General features: G+C 42.0%; 1 protein-coding gene across 5 annotated transcripts in view; it reads right to left on the reverse strand.

Moving 5' to 3' along the window:
- Nucleotides 1-4,884: 4,884 nt before the first annotated feature.
- LOC140524812 (golgin subfamily A member 3-like) overlaps nt 4,885-24,057 on the reverse strand; it is a 68,421-nt gene continuing 49,248 nt past the window's right edge. For 3 of the 5 annotated variants that reach the window (XM_072639605.1, XM_072639603.1, XM_072639606.1), the window contains 7 exons: nt 15,265-15,465; nt 14,732-14,929; nt 11,605-11,721; nt 11,176-11,315; nt 10,193-10,286; nt 9,199-9,359; nt 4,885-5,247 (listed from right to left, as the gene is read on the reverse strand). In XM_072639605.1, the coding sequence (XP_072495706.1) occupies nt 5,151-5,247; nt 9,199-9,359; nt 10,193-10,286; nt 11,176-11,315; nt 11,605-11,721; nt 14,732-14,929; nt 15,265-15,465 (1,008 nt within the window). In that variant the 3' untranslated portion in view covers nt 4,885-5,150. Of the gene's footprint in view, nt 5,248-9,198; nt 9,360-10,192; nt 10,287-11,175; nt 11,316-11,604; nt 11,722-14,731; nt 14,930-15,264; nt 15,466-19,666; nt 20,174-24,057 lie in introns of those variants that run through there. The other 2 variants (XM_072639602.1, XM_072639604.1) reach the window with 2 other exon arrangements.

The raw sequence follows: 24,057 nt of genomic DNA on the forward strand, positions 1-24,057 counted from the left end.
GCTGAACAGAGCATGGATTGAGGCAGATAGGAATGTCCTCCTCTCCCTTTCTCCCCTCCCCGCCCCCCCCGCAGAAGGTTATTTTTATAGTCCTGGGTGTGAAAGTCTGTAACAGGGGGTGTCAGTGTCACAGGAGAGAAGTGCAGACATGGGAGAGATGATGTGAGGGTGTAATTGACAGGCCTTGCCAATAGCTTGTTGCCAAGGGGGTGAGACATAGTGAGGAATCCAGGCTGACTCCTAGGTCATGATCCTGAGGGATTTGGAGGGTGGAATTGCTCTCTGCACTCTTGGGGGAGGTATGTGATGGGAAGGGTCTAGGGGGAAAGATAATGAGTTCATCTCTCTGCATTTTTAGTTCCATATGTTTAGTGGACATCCAGTCTGAGATGTCTGAAAGGCCCTTAGAGATAAAAGACTGGAGATTGGCAGAAATATTGGGACAGCAAAGGGCCATTTGGGAATCAGCATAGAGAAAATCGTTAAATCTATGGGAGCTGATGAGATCACCAAATGACGTGGTGTGGAGGGAGAAGAGAAGGGCCCAGGACAGAACCCTGAGGGAGACCTATGTTTAGAATAGTATCCAACAAAGGAAGGGGAGTAGGAGAAGTCAGAGAGGTGGGAGGAGAACCTCAAAAATCTAGAGAAGAGGGTATCAAGGAAGAGAGAATGATTATTGGTGGCAGAAGCTGCAAAGACCTCAAGGAGACTGAGGTTTGTAAAAAGGCCATTGGGAGTCTGGCAGAGTTGGGAGAGAGAGAAGCACAGGGCCTGAGTAAGCAGCAGCAGATGCAGCAGCAACAGCTACTTCTGGGCCTGTCAGCTCACAGACTGAATATTTGAAAGTTCCCTACTTGAACTTCCAGAATCCAGGAGGGTAGAGTACATTGTAAATACTGTCACCATGCTTTGTTGATCTTGAAAAATCCACAGAATATTTTCCCAGGATATACCCAGGAGAAGTGGAACCAGCAGAAGTGATACAACGGTCTTTTAGAGATTGACAGGAAGGACCCTTCTTGCTGTGTCTGAAGGGGACCAGTGTAGGACATGAGACAATCCCGGAAACTTCACTTCATCATATCTTATAGCACAATAGAATTCCATTATGTTCATATACTGCAACTTGTTCAGCCATTCCTCATTTGATGGGTGTCCCCTCGATTTCCGGTTCTGGGCCACCACAAAGAGAGACGCTATAAATAATGTTTTATATGTGGGACCTTTTCCTATTTGTATGGTCTCTTTAGGATAGAGTCCTAGAAAAGATATTGCTGGGTCATAGAATAAGATCATTTTTGAAGCCCTTTGGTGATAGTACCAAATTGCCCTCCAGAATGCTTGGATCAGCTCACAGCTCCACCCACAATGAATTAGTGTTCCAACTCTCCATATCTTCTTCAAAATTTATCAACTTCCTGTTGTGTCATGGTACCAATCTGGATACCTCAGAGTTGTTTCCATTTGAATATCTCTAAGCAATAGGGATTTAGAACACTTTTTGTTATGAATACAGACAGCTTTCATTTCTTCCTCTGAAAACTGTCTGTTTGACCATTTGTCAATTGGAGAATGACTTGTACTCTTGGATATTTGATTCCGTTCTCTATGTATTTTAGAAATCAGGCCTTTATCACAGACAGTAGTTACAAAAATTCTTTCCCATTTTTCTGCTTCCCTCTTATTTTTGGTTTGTATGTGTAAAAGCTTTTCAATTTAATGTAATCAAAATTTTCCATTTTGCCTTTTAAAACTCAGGACCAATAGATGGAAATAGAACTTCCATTGAAATTATACAATATTTGGGTGCTTACCTGCCAAAATAAACCTAAGGGCTATGGGAACACAATCAGAGAACCCATTTCCCACAAGTATAATGAGATCTACATCAATGGAAAAACATCAGATGCTCGAGGATAGCCTGAGCTAATGCAATCAAAATGATAATTCAACCTAAATTAATTTGCTTGCTCAGTGCCATCAACAACCAGTATTGTTTTGAAGAGATAGAAAAAAATATCAAAATTCATCTGGAAATTTAAAAGGTCCAGAACATCAAGCTATGAAACGAAAAGAAATATTCCCAAGCTGGTGTACCATACCAGACCTTACATTGTATTATAAAGCAACAATCATCAAAATGACTTGGTCCTGTTCTATGAAATAAAACAGTAAATCAGTGGAGTAGGTTAGCTTCACAAGACACAGTAGTCAATGGGTACAGTCATCAACTGTTTGATAAACCCAAAGACGACATCTTCTGTGATAAGAACTCACTGTTTCACAAAAGCTGCTAGAAAAACTGGAAAATAACAAGGAAAATTTGGACATAGGACAATGTGTGACACCATATACCAAAAAAAAAAAAGTCCAAGTGGTTATCTGATTTATGTATAAAGACTGATTGAGAGTATAAACAAATGAGGGGAACAAGAAGTAGTTTATCTGTCAGATTTATGGAGAATGCAGGACTTTATGACCAGACAAGAGATAGAGAACATTACAAAATGAAAGATGCATGATTTCGTTTCCATTAACTTGCAAAGTTTATGTGCAAACCTAAGTCATCAATGATGAGGAGGAAGTAGAAACCTGGAAATAATTTTGACAAGTAGTGTCTGTAATAAAGGACTCATTTCTAAGATAAATACAGAGCTGAGTCAAATTAAGGAGAATCCAACTCATTCCCCAGTTGATAACTGGTCAAAGATATGAATAGGCAATTTTCAGAGGAAGAAATTAAAGCTATCTATATTCCTAAGAAAAATGCTCTAAATCTCTTTTGTATAAAATGAGGCAAATAAAAACAACTGTGAGGTATTCCATCATGCCTATGAGATTGGCTAACATGAAAAGAGGAAAATGATCAGTATTGGAATAGATGTGAGGAATTTGGAAGACTGATTCGTTGTTGGTGGAAGTATGAGCTGATCTTACCATGCTGGAAAGCAATTTGGAACTTTGACCAAAGATCTACAAAAATGTGCATAACCATTGACCCAGCAATAATACTCCTAGGGCTGTATGCCAAAGAAATTATAAAATGGGAAAAGAACCACACATATAAAAACATTTTTCACACCTCTTTTTCTGATGTCCAAGAACTGGAAATTCATGGGATGGCCATCAGTTGGGTTGTTGCTGAACAACTTGTGGCATATAAATATAATCAAATGCTATTTAGATATAAGAAATGACAAACAGGCAGAATTTTAAAAATCCTTCAAAGATTTCAATGAACTGATGCTGATTGAAGTGAATAGAAACAGGAGATCATTGTTCACAGAAACAGCCTCAGTGTATGATGACTGATTTTCATAGACTTAGCCCTTGTCAGCAACGCAAGGAGGTTAAATATTTCAAAGGACTTATGATGGTAAATGCTATCCACATTCAGAGAAAACAACTAAAGAGTCATAATGGAGAGCAAAGAAGACCATTTTCTTTTTTATTTTGTTTTGTTTTGTTTTCTTTCTCATGATTTCTGCCATTCGTTATAATTCTGACATGCAATCTGACTGATATGAACATGTTTTGCATAGGAATGTATGTGTAAAGCCTATATCAGATTGCATGCAGCCTTGGGAAGGGAGGGGGAGAAAATTTAAAACGTATAGAAGTGAACTTTGAAAATTAAAAATAAAAAAGAGAACACCATGAATGGCTTAAAAATACAGTACTGTTTACTCCATGAGAGCAATTATGCTTCTGTCACATACAGAGTACACATGAACATGTCTGGAATGATCAGGACCCCTGCATTACATCATTTGCAGGCCAGTTATTATGCAGAATAGTCATCTGAAGTCCCCATTCAGGGATTACTCCCTCTCATCCCTAAAGATTACAAACACAGAAATCTCCAACTCTTTACTGCAACTGTATTTCTACGGTTTTTTAAAAAATAAAACTCAACCAAATCCAAATTTCGCAAACTGCTAGCCTTCTGACGTAGCCATCTGATGATATTTAGTTTTGGTGGAGTAGTGGGAGGAGCTGAAGTGTGGCCTATCCAGGGATGCTTATTTGTAAATGAATGAATGTATTCTATGTTTCCAGAGCACCATGCAAAGACAGAGCAAGCAGAAGTCTAAACTGATGTGGTGTCTTAATTTTTTCCATTCCTGTGCATCAGAAACAATGACTCCTGAGCAGGAAAGTGACAGAAATGGAAGTTTTCCCTTTTTTTTTTTTTTTTTGTAAAACTGCCTACCATGCTCATAAAGTCCAGTCTCCTGGGATTGTACTTTTCTCCATGGTTTCACTGGTTTCATTTGGCTGGGGCGACTCTCACCTGCTGTCAGTTTCAGGTATAAACCTCAGGTTTTCACAACTGATGGAGAGAAGAGAGATCCTTGTTGTTATCCTGTCTTTGACCACTCTGCCAAGGTAAGATGGATCCAGGAATACAAGCCAAGAGCTAGCCAAACTATAGTGCCCTCCACTAACTATTGCCAATCTTTGTCCATATCCCCCTTTCCTTTCCCTCCCTCCCTCTTATGCACTCCCTCATCCTCCCACTTACCATTTTTTTTCTCTGCTTGTGTGGGACAAAAGGTCCTTCATGGACCTTCTGGTGACAGGTACCCCAACTGCTACTTAGGAACTTTGGTGCGTCAGCTAGAGAGAGGAAGGTTTGTCCCACTGAAAGAGAAGCAATGTTCCTTTGCAAATAGTTGAGAAAGAAAGGTGATGGAAACAAAATAAAACCCTGTCATGTAGGCACTTTTGTGTTGGAAAGGTATACTAAAAAAAACCAATCATTTTTCTAAAAACCTTACCAGTACATGTCAACTTCCCTAAATCTCTTTATACCAGATATTCTAGCAGCAAACTTAAACATGACAATGAGCCAAAAGAAAAAGAAAGACAATCCAAGAATTCTGAAATTGCAAAATGGGATTTTGCAACAATTAAATCGTTATAATTTTACTGTTTTTACACAACCAACTATATACAATGTATGTATTTGAACAATAAAGTAAAATGTCCCAAAGAAATGTTCTCTTCTCTGGAGGAAAATAAAGCTTATTCAGATATAGGGTCGTTGCTTCACTGCTGGCTGGGTGTTGACAGGGTGGTTCAGGCAAAGATGAAATTTACGAGTTTCCTAGAAGCAGCAGATGGGAAGGTAATGGAGAGGTCCATTAAGTGACAGTCCATCGATGAGTCCATGAAGGCATCGATTCATGTATTTTGATCGTTTGATCTTCCATGTGGTGTTGAAGACTATCCATTTGTTGCCTTTTAAGAAAAGGAAACAGGTCGAAGGAATAAATACTGTGTAAAATGAACCCCGGGAACAACAGAAAGAGCTATAATAATTTTCTATCACAATTATTTGAAATATTAGTTTCCAAAGCAAACAGAAAGTCCTCGTTAACAACTGGATGTGGCTGAATATAAACTTGGGTTCTCAACCTTATACTATATATTAACATCAATTGCAGCAAGATCGTACAGTTAAGCCCTTAAGGAAACCCAAAGTTCGATGAAAATGAAATCATACTTCAAGAATTTTTATCTGTTGAGAAGAGGAACATATGATAGAATTAGATAAAAAAAGAGCAAAACACCCTTATCTCTTCACCAATAACCAAGAGAATCAAAATCAGCAGAGACTAAATAGCTCCATTAAACGTAATCTGTCAAATTAGGATGTCTTGCAGTCGTAGAAATATTCAAAGGAATCACTCATCCCCTAATGGATCAAAGGTGATCTATCCACAGACAATCAACAACACATACATCAAAAATCATCTCTTGAAACCCCCCCAGAAATTATGAGTTCTGAGGACGTAGGCATCCACACATGCCAATCCAAACTTCGACAAAGAACCCCCAAAAGCAAATATCCTTAGGGCCTGTTAGATATCTTCTCCAAAAAGACTTGCTGGGATAGAGAACTGATCACCTCTTGAGAAAACCTATTCCCCTTTGTGTCACCTGGAATTCTGGTGATTTGCTAATTCCACTGTTTGGCATTCTGACACATGGGACTCAGCTTTCTTCCATGTGACTGCCTTTCAAATACTTGAAAACTGCCACAATTCCTGCAGATATCCTCTTTCCCCAGCTAATCATGCCCTCGTCCTCCCTAGATAAGCTGGCAGGGCCTGAAGACCACCAATCATTATGACTACACTTTCTACTTTACCAATGAGCTTCACACTGCCTTTTGGATGTGTACTTACTGAGGCAAGGTACAGAGAGATGATTGCCTTCCTAGGTCTGGGTATGTTCATTTCTTATTTCAGGAAAGATCGCTCTAGCTCTCTTGTCTGCCATATTACACTACTGACTCAACTGGAGTTTGGAGTGCACTAAAAGGCCAGATTCTTTCAGGAAAATCTCTGCCTAATTATGCCTGCCCCTACTTTGTTAGTGAAGTAGATTTTTTGATCCTTAATTATTTTATTCTAGCAAATAATTTTATACTCCAAAGAGACCAAAGAAGAAGGGAAGAATAGATACGTGCAAAATATTTGTGGTAGCATTTGTTGCTACAGCAAAGAACTGAAGACTGAGGGTGTGTTCATCCATTAGAGAATGACTGAAAACATGGTATATGAAAGGAAGAGAGTGTTGCTGCACAGTACGGAGTTATAAAAGGAAGTGAAATCTAGGAAGGCATATGAGCTGACAGATTAAAGCACAATTACATACACTGACAGCAATGTGGTAAAGAGAAATTCCTCCAAAAGACTTGAGACTCTGGTCAATGCAATGATGAATCAATGAGTCCAGAAGACTAGTAATGAAGCAGGCCTCCATCCTCTTGGTACAGACTATAATTGCAGAATCATACTGTCTTTAGTGATAACAGATGTGTGATTCCCCCCTCTCTTCTATTACCTTAGTCTGTTAGAATGGGGGCGGATTACGTTTTCTTCAGGGTGGATTAGAAGGAAGGATATGAATATTTGGGGGGCAAGTGTAACAAGAAGATACTGATTCCAAAAATAAAAAAAAATGAGCTACAAAACATTTAATTTAAATTTAAATTTAAGAACATCCAGCAAAGAAGAGAATCAAGTTCAGAAAAGGGACATAGACATATGTAAGCCACACAAAATAAATACATACTTTGAAATTACCCAAACTACATATAATAGAGATTCATGTTTCATACACAATTCTCTTTTTCCTCTTTATTCTATCGTTGATAGAAATAGTCATATTGGTTGATGTTTGTCAAATTCTTAGTTAAAGAGACCAAAAATAATTTCATCTTACTAGATTTGACCTAATAACTTTACCATGTGAGATCTTTTGGCATCTGACTGTTAGAAGTGTTAACTGTCTTGGAAAAACATGCCATCTATGCCTAAGTCACTGAGGTATGACTACGACTTCAGTCTTGTCTTTCATCTCCTTGTAAATCCATCTGAACGTATTACTTTCTAGACACTTTCTTCACTCATTTTGGAAAGGACCGCATGGGAAACTTGGTCAAATGATTGGCTACAATCTAGAGAAAGGATAGCTCCAGCATTCCCCTTCCTGAGCAGTCTAATGACCCTGAGAAGAAGGGAGATGAAATGCACTGGGTGTGACTTTGGGAAAGCTAACACCAGGCGCTGACACTTCCTGCTTTTCTAGCAGTTTTCTAGCCACTCCCTAAATAACATGCTCTATAATTTCTCAGCAACAGAGGTCACCCTCCTTATTCTCCATGTGCAGACTTCGCTCTCTTCCCTTTTGAGAAGATCAGGACACTCGCCCTCCTTTGGTCCTCTCCTGTGCTCCATGATTTTCCCCAAATCCTAGTTTGTGGCCTCACCAGTGACATCTGCCTTATTTTTCCCATCTTGAGAGCTCAACTGTGCCTCGTGCCCTGAAGTCGCCAAGGACAATCAGGTACCTCTCTTAACTGACGCATCTTCCTTTTGAGCAGCTATTTCAGTATAAAATGGATTCTCCTTAGTAAAGAAAACAAAAGTGCAGTAGGAGGGACTGCCTCTCTGCTCTCAGGTAGATTATACAGCTGGAGCCCTAGTCCCGATCCTTGTTTCTTCATCCTCTATTTCCACATTGAGATAAAATCTTTTAAGAAGTTTAAATTTAAGTTAAAATTTAAATTTAAGAATTTAAGTTAAAATTTAAAAGTGAGAGCCTTTTCTTCTGTTCATCCTCCCTCACAATCAAAGATATTCCAATGAAAAGAATGTAAAGGTATCCTCTAAACTGGTCAAAACAAGGAATATTGACCAGATGATGTGGGGTTGTGACGTTCTGTAGTGTCCTACTCTTCTTGACCCCATCAGGCATTTCACATGGCTTAAAATGGTCCTGCACTACAGAGGAAGAAAGCAGTCTCAGAGAGAAGGCAAGCAGGTGAGGGAGAGGGTGAACTAGCTGTCTCTATGTCTAGCTACTGATTAACATAGCCTCTCCCCTGGCATCAGAGGCCAGCTGGTCTTCTCTAGAGTCTTAAGTCTGCTTAGTGTTGCCTTCTTTCATGCCGTTCCCCTTGCCTTGGAAGCCCTTGTCTGCAGTCTCTGCAGAGTAGAATCCAAAACGCCTCTGAGAATGGTCCAATTCAGTCTCCCTTCCTTTGAATCGATCTAAAACTTAAATGTGCCTGTCTTTCTGTATTATGTGTGTCTATATACTAGAGTTGTTTGTAAGACTCTGCTAAGTTCTATCTCCTATACTCAATCCTAGGTGCACACACAGTATGTATCAATAAAGGATAGATGAGTGGAAAAAACAAAATCACTTAGAGATATCCCACTCTGGCCAGGGCTGCCCACAAGGGGAGGTCTCCTGGTAGAGTTTGGAGCAGGTCTGTGCAACCTGTGGCCCTCGGGCTCTGGAGCTGGATGCAATGAGTCCAAGGACTTCCTCTCCACATTTTCCTCTAAATTTGTCAGTGGCCAAACCTGAAATACTCTGGTAGGTAGCACAGGGCCCATGAACCACAGGTGGGGAAGGCCTGGGTTAGAGGCTCACGCTATGTTGGGGATCTGTTCAAGGGGAATTTTCTTCAGGTGTGAGTTGGCAGACGGAGTCCATAGGTGATCCTGTTCAAATCTGAACCTTTTGTTATCTTGTGAGAGGAAGCAACATGGCACAGTCACAGGGCAGGAAGAGATTTTTAGGTTGGCAGATCCACTTGTTGTGCATTTGGCATAAGTAACATGAAAGGATGTTCCAAACATACCATAATAAATGATAAACAAAAGGTCCTACCTGAGTTGGTGGAGAGAGATGTGCAGGCTGTGGAGCTTCTCCTTGCTCACAGTGGGCTGGGTATTGAGCAGCTCCTCTAGAAGGGAAGCAGGGACAGGGCAGGATGGAAGTTGAATGGGAGTCACAGGGAAGGATTTGATCTCTCCCTTCAGTTCCTTCCTCTGAAAAACGAAGGTGTTATTTGTGTTATTAGTGCCTACCGTTTAGAGACACAGAGAAAAACTGCAGGGGTGAAGGAGGGAGAGAGATAAAATAATGGTACATGTGTGCAAACCCAAGCTTTCTAAATGTGCACAATGTTACCCAGTTATTGACAGGAGGGCCCCCAAACTCAGCAAGTACAATGTTGGTGTTTTGATGGCCCCCAAGTTGTAGCTAATATTTGTATTGCATTTTCATGTTTGTAAAGCACTTGACATGTGGGAACTGATGGGGATTATATGAATTTGCCAAACTCATGATCATCAATATCATCTCCCTTAGATATGAACCAGTAGATGAGGATTTTCCATGAAGCACTTCTGGCATCATAAGCAACTGTTACTTGTACAATGGGTCATCAGGCTTCACCTTTATTTTACTGGGACATTTATTTCAGATGGATGAATTACAGCAATCATCCTCAAACGTATGGAAGTCCTCTAAAGACATAGCAGGAAGACGCCATACAGAGTGAGCCTTGGGCGTGCCGTGGCCCAAAGCAAAGGATGCCTGGGACCTCTGGCCTCTGAACAGAAACATTCAGGAGCAGTTTTCTGAATTGGGTTTCATTCCAGATCTCCTGAGCAGGATAAATTCCAGAACCTGCCACTTGTTGGGGGCCTAAAGATCTTTCCATCACAACACCTCTTCCTCTTGGGACATTAACTAACTACAAACTGGCAGCTACAGAGGGAACATGATTCTGCTGGCTAAGGCTCTGCAGCATGACCACGTGACCTGTCCTGGGGAGGGTATTCTGCCCCATGAGGGAGCTCAGGTCAGGGGGCATTACCTTGCTCATCTTGCCTTGCTGCAGCTCAGCCTGAGCTTCTGCCAACTCCAGCTTCAACTGGGACACTTCCCGGTGGTGTTTTTCGTCCTGTGTCCTAAGGATGGACAGAAGAATATCAAGTAAAAATGGCATTTCTATGCTGATCTGCAACTGGTTTTGGCTATAAAGCAATCTATGTCCAGTCTAGAAGTGATGGCACCTGGTATTGTATTTTGCATCTTTCTTAATGTCATGTATACAAGACGTACAGTGATGTTCCAGAGCACTAGGGATTTATGAGCACACAGACTCCAAAAAAACACTTAAGCACAGATGTTTGATAACTACATGTTTCTGATAAATCTGCCTGATGATCCTCACCTTGTGCTGTCTGCACTAGTCACAGACACCATATGTGTTTCAAGGGTGATTTACTGTACCCTTTCTAGTTACCCTCAAGTGTGCCACCAAGGCATTTTTATGCTGGCATAAACACTGCCTATCCCTTACATCAGCTAAAAGCTTCTTTTCGAAGTTGACCTAGAAAGGGAGCCAAACTGAACCTGAGCCCCTCCTGTTCCTACCCATGCTCCCGGTGCTGATTAGAGATCAAGTCCAAGGGAAAACATGGTCTAACCAGGAAAGACTGCATTGGTAATGACCCAGACTGCATTGGCAATGACCCAGACATGAAAAGACATTGTGCCTGTGTCTCTGGCTTCTGGACCTCAGGAGATACTGGAATGTAATAATAATAATACCACGAATGGCTACATTTCTTCAACACCTACTATGGGCCAGAAACTGTGCAGAAGACTTTACAATGATCATCTCATATGATCGTCACAACAACCTTGTTGGAACAGATGCTATCAACATCCCCATCTTAAGAGTCGAGACAGCTGAGACAGACAGAGGGTGAAGGTTTAGAGCACTAAGTGCCTGAAGCCAGATTTGAATTCTGGAGTCGGAGCCCAGACAAGTCCCAGTGGGGCAATACTTACAGCAGCCTATGTGTGTCTGCCTGGAGATTCTTAGCCAGCTGCTCCTTGGCCTGCAGTTCTTTCTTCAGTTCAATGAGTTCCAAGGTGGCAGCTTTGTAATGCAGCTTGTTGTGAACGGCTTTGATCTTACTTGCTGCCACCTGTGGCAAGGGGAAGCAAGAGTCAGGCCAAGAAGCCTATTAAGTTGCATTTTCTGTGAAATGAACAGGCAAATAAGCAGACCTTTTTACTTCTGGTGTAGACAAAAAGGCCTTTCAATAGTACTCCTTGAAAGATGCTGAGAAAGCCTTTGACACTACCATCTCTGTGATATGTCTTTCCACATCTGGCAACGACCAAAACCACATAGCCCCTGGTGAGAGCTGTTCTGAGATTCAGAGGCAGCAGGAGTAGCCACATCCACCCACATCCACCTGAGCAACCACATACCTGCTCCTTGAGGCTGTGAACATTGGCCTTCTCAGTCTTTAACGCCCTCATGAATGCCTGAATCCGCTGGTTGATTTGCTGGTCTTCCTCTACTTTTTTCTGGAGAACCACCTTGACCTAGACAACAGGAAGGCAGAGGGGTGGCACATTGTCCTCTCAAGTGTCTGGGAAACCACAGTTAGTGTAAAAAGTAGAACTAGTGTTGGGTGACAGCATTGCCACAACAGCAGACCTTAGAGTGGGGGCTGTATGCTCTTCTAGGCACTAGCTCCAAGCAGGACCATGCACATTCCAACGTGCCACTTAAAAGCAAGCCACAGAGTTTTGAGTTTCTGTGAAGAGACTAAAATACTTTTCCAGAGAAACTAGGTAAAAATGGACTACAGAGATTGCAGAATGTGGAGTATTTAGTGGTGTTTCTTAGCCTTCTCAAGCAAGCATGGTCTCTAGTGGGCTCCCTGGCCAAGTCCCTGATAAAGGCAGCCTGAGTGATAGGGGGCAGAGTCAAAATGACAGAGTAGAAAGAAGAAGCTGTGGAAGCGCCCCACATAGCCCATAAAATACTTGCAAGTATGACTAAACAAATTCTGGAGCAGCAGAAACCATAAAAGGACAGAGAATTGCAGCCCAAGACAGCCTGGAAAGCCACCAGGAAAGTGTTATCACAGAAGATGCAGAGTAGCACACAGCCCAGGGTGGACGGCATAATGGGGCAGGGACGAGATATGGAAGAGGTTTCAGGGAGCCACCAGCTGCAGCATTTTCCAAATTGCTCAATCCACAAATGACAAAGACAGTTTCAAAGGTCATGAAAAAGCTCCTTTGCCAAGGAGAAAGGAATGTGGAATGCTTTACAAAGCAGAATTAGCCTAATGGAAAAGGAGGTTCAGAAGCTCACTGAAGAAAATAGTTGCATAATCATTAGAATGGAGCAGATGGAAGTGAATGAGTGTATGGGAAACCAAGAAATTACAAAACAAATCCAAAAGAATGAAAAAATAGTAGATAATTTGAAATATCTCACTGGAAAAACAACTGACCTGGAAAACAGATCCAGAAGAGACAATTTAAAACGTATGGACTACCGGAAATGCATGAACAAAAGAAGAGCCTAGACAGCATTTTTCATGAAATTATCGAGGAAAACTGCCTTGATATTCTAGAACCAGAGGGTAAAATAAAAAATTGAGAGAAACCACCAATCACTTCCTGAAAGAGATCCGAAAAGAGAAACTGCTAGGAATACTTCAGCCAAATTTCAGAGTTCCTAGGTCGAGGAGAAAGTGTTGCAAGCACCTAGAAAGAAACAATTCGAGTATGGTGGAAATACAGTCAGCATAACAGAAGATCTAACACCTTCTACATTAAGGGATCAAAGGGCTTGGAATATAATATTCCAGAATTCAAGAGAATTAGGATTAAAACCAAGAATCACCTAAAGGGCAAAACTGAGGATAATATTTCAGTGGAAAAAAGTGTGTATTCAATGAAATAGAGGATTTTCAAGCCTTTTAGATGAAAAGACCAGAAATGAATAGAAAATCTGAATTTTAAACACAGGAATCAAGACAAACATGCAAAGGTAAACAGAAAACAGAAATCACAAGGCACATTCTAAAGTTCAAATCATTACATTCTTACATGGAAAGATAATATTTGTAACTCTTGAGCCTTTTCTCAGTATTTGTGTAGTTGTACAGATTGTGCCACACATACTCACACTTGTCTGGAGAGAGAGAGAGAGAGAGTGAGAGAGAGAGAGAGAAAGAGAGAGAGAGAGAGAGAGAGAGAGAGAAAGAGAGAGAGAGAGAGAGAGAGAGAGAACAGGGTGAATTGAATAAGAAGGGATGATATCTATAGAAATAAAATTAAGAGGTGAGATAGGAATATATTGGGAGGAGAAAGGGAGAAATGATATGGGGGAAATTATCTCACATAAAAGAGGTAAAAATATATTTTTTCAATTGAGAAGAAAAGGGAGGAAGTTGAGAGGGAAAAAGTGAAGCTTACTCTCTTTATATTAAGCTTCAGGAGGGAATAACATGCTCCCTCAATTTGGTATGAAAATCTATCTTACACTACAGGAAAGTAGAGGAGAAGGTGATAAGTGGGGTGTGGGGCGATGATAGAATGGGGGACAAATGAGCGCGGGGATATGTGGGGGGATGATAAAAGGAAGGGCAGATGGAAGGAGGGAGTAACTAGAAGTAAACTCTTTTGGGGAGAGACAAGGTCAAAAGAGAGAATAGAATAAATAGGGGGCAGGATGGATGGAGGGAAATATAGTTAGTCTTACACAGCATGACTATTATGGAAGTCTTTTGCAAAACTATACACATATAGCCTATATTGAATTGCTTTCCTTCTCAGTGTGGATGGGTGGGGAGGGAGGAAGGGAGAGAAGATGGAACTCAAAGCTTTAGGAAGGAATGTTGAGAACTGTTTGGCATATAACTGGGAAATAAGAAATATAGTTAATGTTATATAGAAATCTATCTTTCCGTACCAGAAAAGAGAGAAGATGGGGATAAGTGAAGGGAGGGGTGCGATAGAAGGGAGGGCATATTGAGGGAAAGGGCAATCAGAATACCAAGTATTATGGGATGGGGGAGGGGAGAGATGAGGAGAAAATTTGGAACTCAAAACATTGTGGAAATGAATGTTGACAACTAAAATTAATAAAAAAAACTTAAAAAAAATATATGTGTAGTGCAATTTTTCCCAGAAGAAATTTCCAAACTACGGAGCTAAGAAAAGACCTTTAGCAATGGCCAAGACAATAGCACCTTTCTAAGTAAAATAAAAAGAAGAACAAGAAGAAGAAACAAAGAAGGAAACAAATTCATGAGTCACTCATCTTGTTGATTTAGTCCCGGAGGTTAAAGTTGTGCCTTAATAAAACCTTGTTGAGTAAAATTACCATATATACTATAACCTTATGAAACAAGGAAAAACGTTCTCGTTTTCACTGTGGAAATTCTATCTCCACAAGGAGAGATAGGAAGAAATAGTAATTCTACTCATGCCTCACAGTCAAATTGTTTCCCTCCAAACTATTCTTAAAGAAAAATGTGTTTTGATTTGAAGATCCAGGTGAACCAACCCACTAGCATAAAGCTCCAAATACCTTCAGGTTCAACTCTACTAAATCGGCTTCTCTCTTCATTGAAGTCATTTCCAAGACATTGTTTTTCTCCTGAAGGGCTTCATTGGCCTGTTCCAAAATGTTAACCTTTTCCTGCTCCTGATGTAATTGCAGAGTCAAATTCTTATTGATATCCTTCAGGCGCTGTATTTGCCTTTTGAAGCCTCTTGGCTCTTGGAGCTGGGGAGAAATTACGGTACAGGCTCCCTGTGATCTGAGCTAGTTGGACACTTTAGTGAGTAAAATATTTTGATGAATACTTATCAGGCAGAGTAATGTTCCAGGAAATAGACCACACCAATAAAATATGTGACAGATGTACAGAAGTTGTATCCATAGAGTTGTACTCAACACGACATCCCAAGAAACCAGCTTCAACCATCACAAAACCCAATCACTAGCCTGTACATTATTGCAGTCCCCACAGTCACCAGCCCATCTTTCCTGCCATTTCTCACACTCCGTTTCTGTAGCATCCCTTAACATCTCCCCCAAGAAGCAGCAGAGACAACCACCTCATCTTCCAGGTCCATGACTTTCTCCTGGTACTCTTCCAGCCTGCCCTGCAGCTCCTCATGTTGGGTCTGCAGCTCGCTGAAGGACTGCTCCCGGATGTGCAGAGTGTCCTGGACCAGGGTGATCTGTCTCATGAGATCCAGGTTCTTCTGCTGCAAGGCATCCAATAGCGAGTCTCGCTGAGGCATAGTCACCTTTCCCTGTGAGAAATCAACTCCATAAGTCACCTCCATCCAACACAACAATTCCAGTGTTCACTTGTCCTTTCTTGGGCTGCTGTTTGATTGCTAACCATTTAATATCATGTAAACCTCGAGAAAGGGCAGAGCCTGAACTAATTGACTAGAGGTAGCCCCTTGGTCTCACAGATATCTCTTCTCTACTCTCTACTTCTCTACTCCCAGAATTCCCTTTACTGTGTCAACAAGGCAAGATGAAGTAGACCAGAGCATTCTGCTATTAATGACTACCAAGGACAAAGCTCCTCAAGAGAAGGCACTATCGAAAATATATATTTCATGGACATATGCTATGTTATGTCATTTTCATGGTAAAGAAAACAGATATCCTGGGTCATATTTCAATTAATTGTTTGTCTCCTCTCTTGTCTTACTGTATTTACCACTCATTCAGTTAAGAAAATTCTTTTGCATATTATGGTTAAACATTTATGGAAATCATAAATCTGAGTCCTGCATCAGGATTGTTCTAGCATGTGTTAAAGCCTTCTCATTCTTTTGAGCACACAATCCGAATTTACATTCCTGCTCCTTAGATATGCATGTTCTCTATCTTTGGCCAGCCTGAAGGGAAGAAACAATGTGAATTAAATGCCACCTAGCCTGTTTGCCTCTTTTAACCCAACTTTCAGGCAAACAATGTTTAAAACACAAACCAAAAACAGACAAATATTTGAGTGCTGACTATCATGTCTTAGGAGTACACATCTCATGCCTAATTTTCTGGTTTTCTCACACTAAATCTGGTCTTGTCAGTGTAGAGAATTGCATGTATATGAGCTAGGTCGAGCTCACTGGAAATGTGTATTACAGAATTTTCTGCGGAATACAGCAGTGAAGTGACTTCCTCAAGTTCACACAACCAGGAAGTGTCTGAGGTAAGATTGGAACTTAGGTGTTCCTGGGGCAGCTTGGTTGAACAAAATATAGAACCCTGGACTTCGAGTGATGAAGAAATGATTTCATATCTATCCACACACAGGTCTGCCAGAGTCTGACTCCAACATGAAAAGGGTTTTATTCTCTTTCTCCTGACACCATGAGGACACAGGTGGACCCATTGGATTGTGCCCATGCGAGCTTCACTACATGGCCATAGCAGTTGCCAGTCACACTTCTTTGTGGCTGATCTGTGGGAAAGCTGCTTCCCACTTTCCTACCCTATTGCTCTCTATGTTTTCAGGCTGTGGACTCTACTGTGCTCCCTGTATTGTAGCCATACATCAACACTGGAAGAATACTGGTATTCACAAAGGGTTCTTTGGATGGAGGAGAAAAGGTCCCCAAAACCAACCAATGATTTCTAAAGGAATAAGAATTAAAGGGTTAGAAAAAGGAATACACTGGGAGAAAGGGAAAGGGAAAGGTACAATGAGGTAAATTATCTCACAACAAAGAATAAAGAATGAACTATAACAGTTGAGGGGAAGATGGAGGAGGTGGGAAACCTTAATCTTGAACCTTCACCGTGAACCTTATTCTCCTCTGTACTGACTCAAGCAAGGAATGGCACCAGAAGGAATAACTCAGTTATGTATAGAAATCCATCTCACACTGTTGGAAAATTGAACGGGGAAGGGCTAGGAGAAGGGGGTGCTTCTCATTGAAGAGAGAGAGGTGGAGGCAGGAATCAGAAGCAGTTCATGTTCAAGGAGGGATAAATGTTACACACACTCCTACAAGCTCGGTTATAAAAAGATGAAGGGGCCTTTTAGTCGTTACAGAAAACACTGGACTAGGTGGTGACGGGGGGATGGACACAGTCTATCTAAAAAGCCTGATTTTGGGGGAAGAGAAATTTCATAATTTGTTAGGTTTGGAAAGTTCTCGGGGAAATCCTTATTTGGTGGAGAGATTTTGAAAATCATACAAGATTTGGTACTTTGACATTTGGCATTGGAGTACCATGAATGAGGAAATTGAGTCTTAAGAAAATTTTGTTTTGGTGGAAGAACAAGAAAAGCATCCTTTAGAAAGATTCATTTTTCTGTATTTGGGTCACCAAACAGGAGAAATAGCATACACTTCCATAAGAAAAATAAGGGTATGAAGGCTGCATGGTAATTTTAAATTGTGTCAAGATCAAGTTTGTAGCAGAATTGACAAAAGATAGAAGATTTCTACATAAAGACGGCAAGAAGTTCCTTTTTTGAAGATGACTTAGATGAGCATGCAGATCAGAAATCTGCCTCAGACTGTGTCTCCCCCAACCCCTAGACTGCTGTGTGAGATGAGACTTCTAAATGTGCAATTATATTTTATCTTTTTCTTTTGGGTCTCTATATCTGTCCTTACCAAAGGGACTGCCCCTTTGACTTATTAATGCGTTGATCATCATCTTCTCTTTCCCTCTTTCTATATTTGTTGAGAACAATCTATTCTTGCTTAAAAGGGAAATGGATGGAAGGAAGGTTGTGTATGGAAAAGAGAGTGAGATAGCATTCATCAGAATGGAGACAGATGTGGAAAAAAGATTTGAATACATAAAAGAGGATGAATTGGGAGGAATGAGTACAATTTTTCTCTCCACAGAAATTACGTAATATATGAAATGAAACCAAAAGGGATCCATACAGGCCAGAGAGTTTTGACTTGCAAGAAATACAGGAAAATAAACTAACTGTAGGAGACACTATCAACGTGAATTAGTGCTAGATTATTTTCTAGCAGAGGAAGAGGGAAATTTGAGCAATATCATGGAGAAATCATTTCCCTAAGTTCAGAATAGCCATCAGTAGAATGGGAGACATAAGGAAGGAGTTATGTTTCACAGAGAAGGTAACACACAAAGCAAAGGTCCAACTGGTCTGGAACTTGTTTTGAGGTTAGAAGGCAGCTAAGTAGAATAAATGTGAAGTGTAGCTTGGAATTCTCATGAATAAGAAGCTAAGAAATGTTGATTTCTCTTCTAGGAAAGCTAAAGGTTCATTTTCACGGTCATCCCATACCTGTAGGTATGGGAAGGGAGAACATGGTATTGGAAACTATACACCCTGTATTACCTAGTCAATGAGGTCCTAGGGGACAGACTTTGTAGTCAGGTAAAGGTTTTTAAGGCTTACTTTTGTTTCTGGAGGCTGTTCTATTCACCCCTCCAGAGTGTGAATAAGTTATTTCTCATGGTCTTGCCTCAGAAGCTGGTGTTTGGCTGAGGTCATCAATGGGCTGGGCCCGTTATCCCTGGGCCCAAATGTCAGCTACCCTTACAAGCCTAGCCCTCCATTGTCTTACCTCCAGGGAACCTTCAACTACTGCCCATTCTTCATGCTAGCAAAATGCTTTTTTATTGGTTTCTGCTGTCCTGATGCCAACTTATTGGTCACGCCCTTCAAGACCCTCCATAAATCCATTCTCCACTCACCCCAGACTACTGGAGCATGCCTAGATCCCTACCACAGTCTTTCTGAATATAAGACCCAACTTGCCTCCATGATAGTGCTCAGATTCCATCTGGACCTTATCACCAGGGTTCAGTTTCTAACTGGTCCATGTGTAAGTCACAAATGTACATGTCCCTAACCAGTCTACCCCAAATGGAAGACCTATAATCAACTTTTTCTCTGGCTGTCAAAGAAGGCTTGGTTCAGTTTATCTGGGAAGGGCAGGGGTTTGCAATTTCAGGTTCCGACCACCCCCAAACCTCAACACAATGACTTGCCCAAGGTCACATAGCAACGAAGAGTCCAGTGCAGGATTTCAACCTGGCTATTATTGCTTCTATAATGAAAAGTTTCTAACAGCACTTACATGCTGCTTTAAGGTTTACACAGCATTTTCTGGAGCTAATCTCCTTCTTTCCTCCACATATTCCTAGCACTTAGAAGCTATGACTGTTTTTGAACAGATTTTTCTTTGACATACTAGGAAATGGTGGCTGAGAAATCTCAGGGGCCCGTACCAGGTTGGAAGGGGGAGATGGGTCCTCCCACCCGGGAGGTTGCCTCGCCGCTTCTGGGCCAGCTGAAGAGAACCAGGCAGGCCTGGGCTGAAGCAGGCCCAGGGACCAGGGTGAGGGCCTCTCAAGTGACCCCCGAGGCAAGGAGACAAGAAAGGCAGGAAAGTCCTTGTGATTCTGAGTGTTGAGCCACTGGCAATCTGCTGTACTAAGGGCGCTACACTGGAGAAGGGGGAAGGTAGGTCCCTGGGACCTCCATGGTCTCACCCGATCTGTGTTCCCTGAGTGCCAGGGATGGAGGGCACTGGGCCAGGCAAGGTAGCTGCTGTGTCCAGCGATGCCATGGCAGAACGCCCCGCTACACTGTTTCCAGATGTGCACGGCACAGCCGACCAGCAGCACGACAGCCAAAGCGCACAGCAGCTCCCAGACTAGTGTTGGCCACTCTCCTGGCCCCTTGTCCCACCAATTGGCCCCCCACCACCCCTCCTCCCACCGTAACGCCCCCAAATTTCCCATCCCCCACCACATAACACCCTGGAAGCACACTGCCTCCCACTAAGGCTTGTGCTCCCACTCAGTCTCCGGCCCCCTTGGCAGCTTCAGGGTCACCAGGGTACTTGAAGGACCTCCAATCCACCTCCTCTGTGGATCCTGAAGACAACTGAGGGCTCCCAGTGAACCGTGCACAAACGGGAACCAGGCAACCAACGAACGTTCCAAGTTCCCCAAGACACAGGCTCAACCTAGGCACTGGAATGCCAGAGCCTATATGCCCTTGAGCCCCACCCCCTCAGTTCTAAGGATGGGGCATCTTAACTGATCTAATCACTCCTACCCCTTGAATGGATTGGAGACAGTTCTGCCCCACCCAGTCCAATGGACTTCACTGAACCAGCCCCAGTGTCCCCAGTCAACCACAACTACCAACCCCAGGGACCTGGCCACACAGGAGCCTCCTTCCTCACCCCCAGGGGTCCCTCAGTCAACTGAGCTCCCAGTTGAATTCTCTAGGACCACCGAAGACAGGTCAGATCTGGTCAGATTTTCCCATGTCCTAACCCTCCTAAGGCATGATGACAATCTCTGTACACCTCCCTTGAGTCCAACTTCTTGACCCCCTCAGGGGTACCCAAGCAGGGTTCTGCAGCAGCAGTATCCTCATCAGGAACACCACTATCACTAGACAAAGGTGCTAGAGGAGGTTGGAAGAAGCTCACATTTGGAAATGGGGGCTCAGGGATGATTCCCTGGTCAGACCTCTCTTAATCAGGGTGCTTCTCTTTTCATTCCTTATTTATCCTCTATATAGTTTGCTTTGCATATCGTTATTTGCATGTAGTCTCCTCTGGTAGAATGTGAGCTACATTCATGGCAGGCAATGTCTTTGGTCTTTTTTTGTTTTCCCAGTGCATCACCCATTACATGCTGGGTCATCTCCAGTCATCCTGATGAACATTTGGTCACTGGACCCAGAAGGCTCAGCTGGAGAAAGGGAGGTTGGTGAGGCGGTACACCCTAACCTCGCTCAAAACATAGTCAACTGCAAGTCATGTCAACTTTACTCTGATGACATGGTCTTCTTCAAAATCTAAGGACAAACACAGACCTATGAGTAGACGTAGATGCTTGAATAGGGATGCAGCTAGCTGGGTACCTCAGTTCATCTTTTCGATTTTGTAGACCCCTACCTTCTCCTCTCCAAAGGAAGGTAAATTTGAATGGCCAGAGGGCCACCAATAAACGTGGGGTTAATTGGCTATATTTCTTTCTTTCTTTCTCTTTCTTTCTTTTGTTCTCTCTTTCTACCTTTCTTCCTTCCTTCCTTCCATTCTTTCTTTTCCTCTTTCTTCATTTCTCTCTTTTTTATTCCTTCCTTCCTTCCTTTCTGTCTCTCTGTCTGTCTGTCTGTCTTACTTTCTGTCTTTCTTTCACTTTCCTTCTTTTCTTGCTTCCTTCCCTCCTTCCTTAAATTCTTCCTTCTTTTCTTCTTTCTTTCCTTCCTTCCGTCTCTGTCTCTCTGTCTTTCTCTCTCTCTCTTCCCAAACCTTAAAGCAAGTACACTCATACATGGCACACCAATATGTCCCTGACCAAACTCCACTTAATATTTTTCTGAACCTTCTTGGTTTAAATGATTATCAGTAGTCACTGTTGCTCTTTCCCTCCAGTCGTATTTACTCATATTTTTTTCTTTTGATCATTACAATGGCCATTCCCTGATTATTTCTTAAAGAGTTCTATTCATTAAACATGCATAATCACTCTCTAAGAGAATTCCAGAATAGGACTTAGCAGAAAAAAACAACATCTCCCACTGCATCCCGGCCCATCTCCAGTTATCATGATTAATATCTTGTCACTGGATCCAGAAGGCTTAGGAGGAAAATACGAGGCTGGTGACCTTGCACAGCCCTCCCTCACTCAAAACAATGTCTAGTGCAAATCACGTTATCATTTCTCTGATGTCCTTCAGAGGCCTTGGAGTCCAAGTCCTTCCCAAACAAAGGAAGAATACAACAGGTAGAGTTTCAATAGGAGCCTCAGTTGTGTGGAAGAAGGTGCAGTAAGACTGCCAAAGAGACTTAGGGGGATTCTGTTTTAGATAGCTTGATCCATGGCTGGCCAAGGTGGGAGAGTACCAACTCTTGGGAGCATCTTTAGAGCTAAGTAGATTAATGTTTGGTAGTATTCACTTGTCAATGCAAGTGATCCTGGGAGTTGCACTTAAGGACCTCATTTAAAGCTTATTCAATTTTTTTATGAAGATGGGACTAAGTATTTCATTTTCTCTCCTGTTGATCTGATCTGTTTACATTTATATATATATTCATGTCTTTCTCTAAAATGGTTTCATACATTGGCACGTTATTAAGCATAATATCTCCTTTAAATTGCTTCAATTTTACATTAATTAGTTATAAAGATATCTTTACATTTTGTTTTTTACATATTTATCTTCAAATATATCCATCTCCCACGAAGAGACTTCCCTTAAAATAAAAGATTTTAGAATGTGTAGCACAACTAGCCAATACATCAAAAAGTTTTTACATTAAATCAATATTCCATACTGATAGACCCTTAATATTTCAAGGGAAGGAGGGAAATAAATTTTGATATCTCTTCTTAATGGATAAAGAGTTCATTAGACATTCAGAGCATTCAGTTAAATTTCTTTAGCAGTTCTTGACATTCATACAGTTCAATGATTGTGGACCTTGTTGAAGTGGTTCTTCATATGTCAATTTCTATTTAATCTTGTGTCTTCCCATGTAAAGGAGGATGATCAGAGAGTTTATGAACGATAAGGTGGGGCATTTAGCCACATTCCTAGCCTAATTCCTCAGGCTTCTCAAAGAGGTTCAAGGCAAAGTCCTGGGTAACTGTGTCCTTCAGTTAGGCTGAGCAGAGAAGAAGTGGAACTTCTATCAGGGTAGTAGCTTACTCATGTAGTTGGAAGTGCATGTGTTCTCTGTGAGTGCTTGCAGAAGTGTCTGTGTTCTCTGGGAGTGTGCTGGACACTGTCTGACTTTCTTTTGGCCCTCCTATAGACACCAAGAAAGGGCTTGTGTCCCCTCCACCATCTGTTGGGATGGTGCTGGGAGCAGTGAAGGACAAGGCAGCTGAACCTGCCTCTGCTGCTGCCTGAGTATCCCATGCCACTAGTGTGGCCTTTCAAAGCTCTCTAGATCCTTGGCTGACTGTGGACTCTACTGGAGTCAAGAAGCATGGGAGGTTTATGGGAGAAATCAGCATCACTCTGGAGGATCTCTTAGGTGAAACTGAAGTTTTTTGGGGAAAATCCGCTGGTCCACTGGGTGTCTCAGATCTGAGCCCATTTGTGATCATGGCCACAATGAGAAGTGTACACAGAACGGTAGCTGAGCCTACAGGGATTTCCATGATAACTGTCTCTGAAATAGAATCTCTGACTGTGGAGCTCATCATGGGGATGCTGGTAGACTCTGCTGATTTGCTGGTAACATCAGACTCCCTAAGCCCATGAAATGTGCTCCTGGAAGAGAATGCTACAAGCAGAGGAGTTGGTTAGTTTATGCGGGCAGGTTTGGTGTTATTGTCACAGGGATATCCATTTTCTCTCAGTGGGATAATACCCAATCTCCTGAGCTACACTTTCCTCCCCCATGCACATCATGGGCACTTCCTCCCGTAGAGCACTCTCATCAGCCCTGCTCAGGCCTTGAAACTATGCTCTAGCCATTTCTTTTCAAGCCTCCTTACTTCCTTGATGCCCACACAAAAGACTGGTCTTGAAAGATTCAAGCTTAGTCTCCAGAAATTCAGCCTTGGCCTACCATGGTCCCCATAGGTGCATCACTCTCCTCATATATTTTTTCATCGAATCCAAGCTCATGCTTCATCTCACTCTCTCCTTTACCGTACACGGGTACACTTTCATCCCCCAGATCCTCTCCAGGTCTGGAAATTTGACCCAATCCTCTCTCTCATACTTCTCTAATGTCATGTGTCCATGTACTCCACTTGTTCCCCAGGTACCATTCCTTCATGATGAGGCACTCAGTTGCCTCTCACTGGTTACCACTCCTTTCTAGGCCTTGTCTCCCCCATTAGATGCAAATTCCTTGAAGGCTGGCTGCCTGAGGAGCTCCATTTCACACTGTTTCCCTATCTTT

The sequence above is a fragment of the Notamacropus eugenii genome, chromosome 2, assembly GCF_028372415.1.
Source record: "Notamacropus eugenii isolate mMacEug1 chromosome 2, mMacEug1.pri_v2, whole genome shotgun sequence".
NCBI lineage: Eukaryota > Metazoa > Chordata > Mammalia > Diprotodontia > Macropodidae > Notamacropus > Notamacropus eugenii.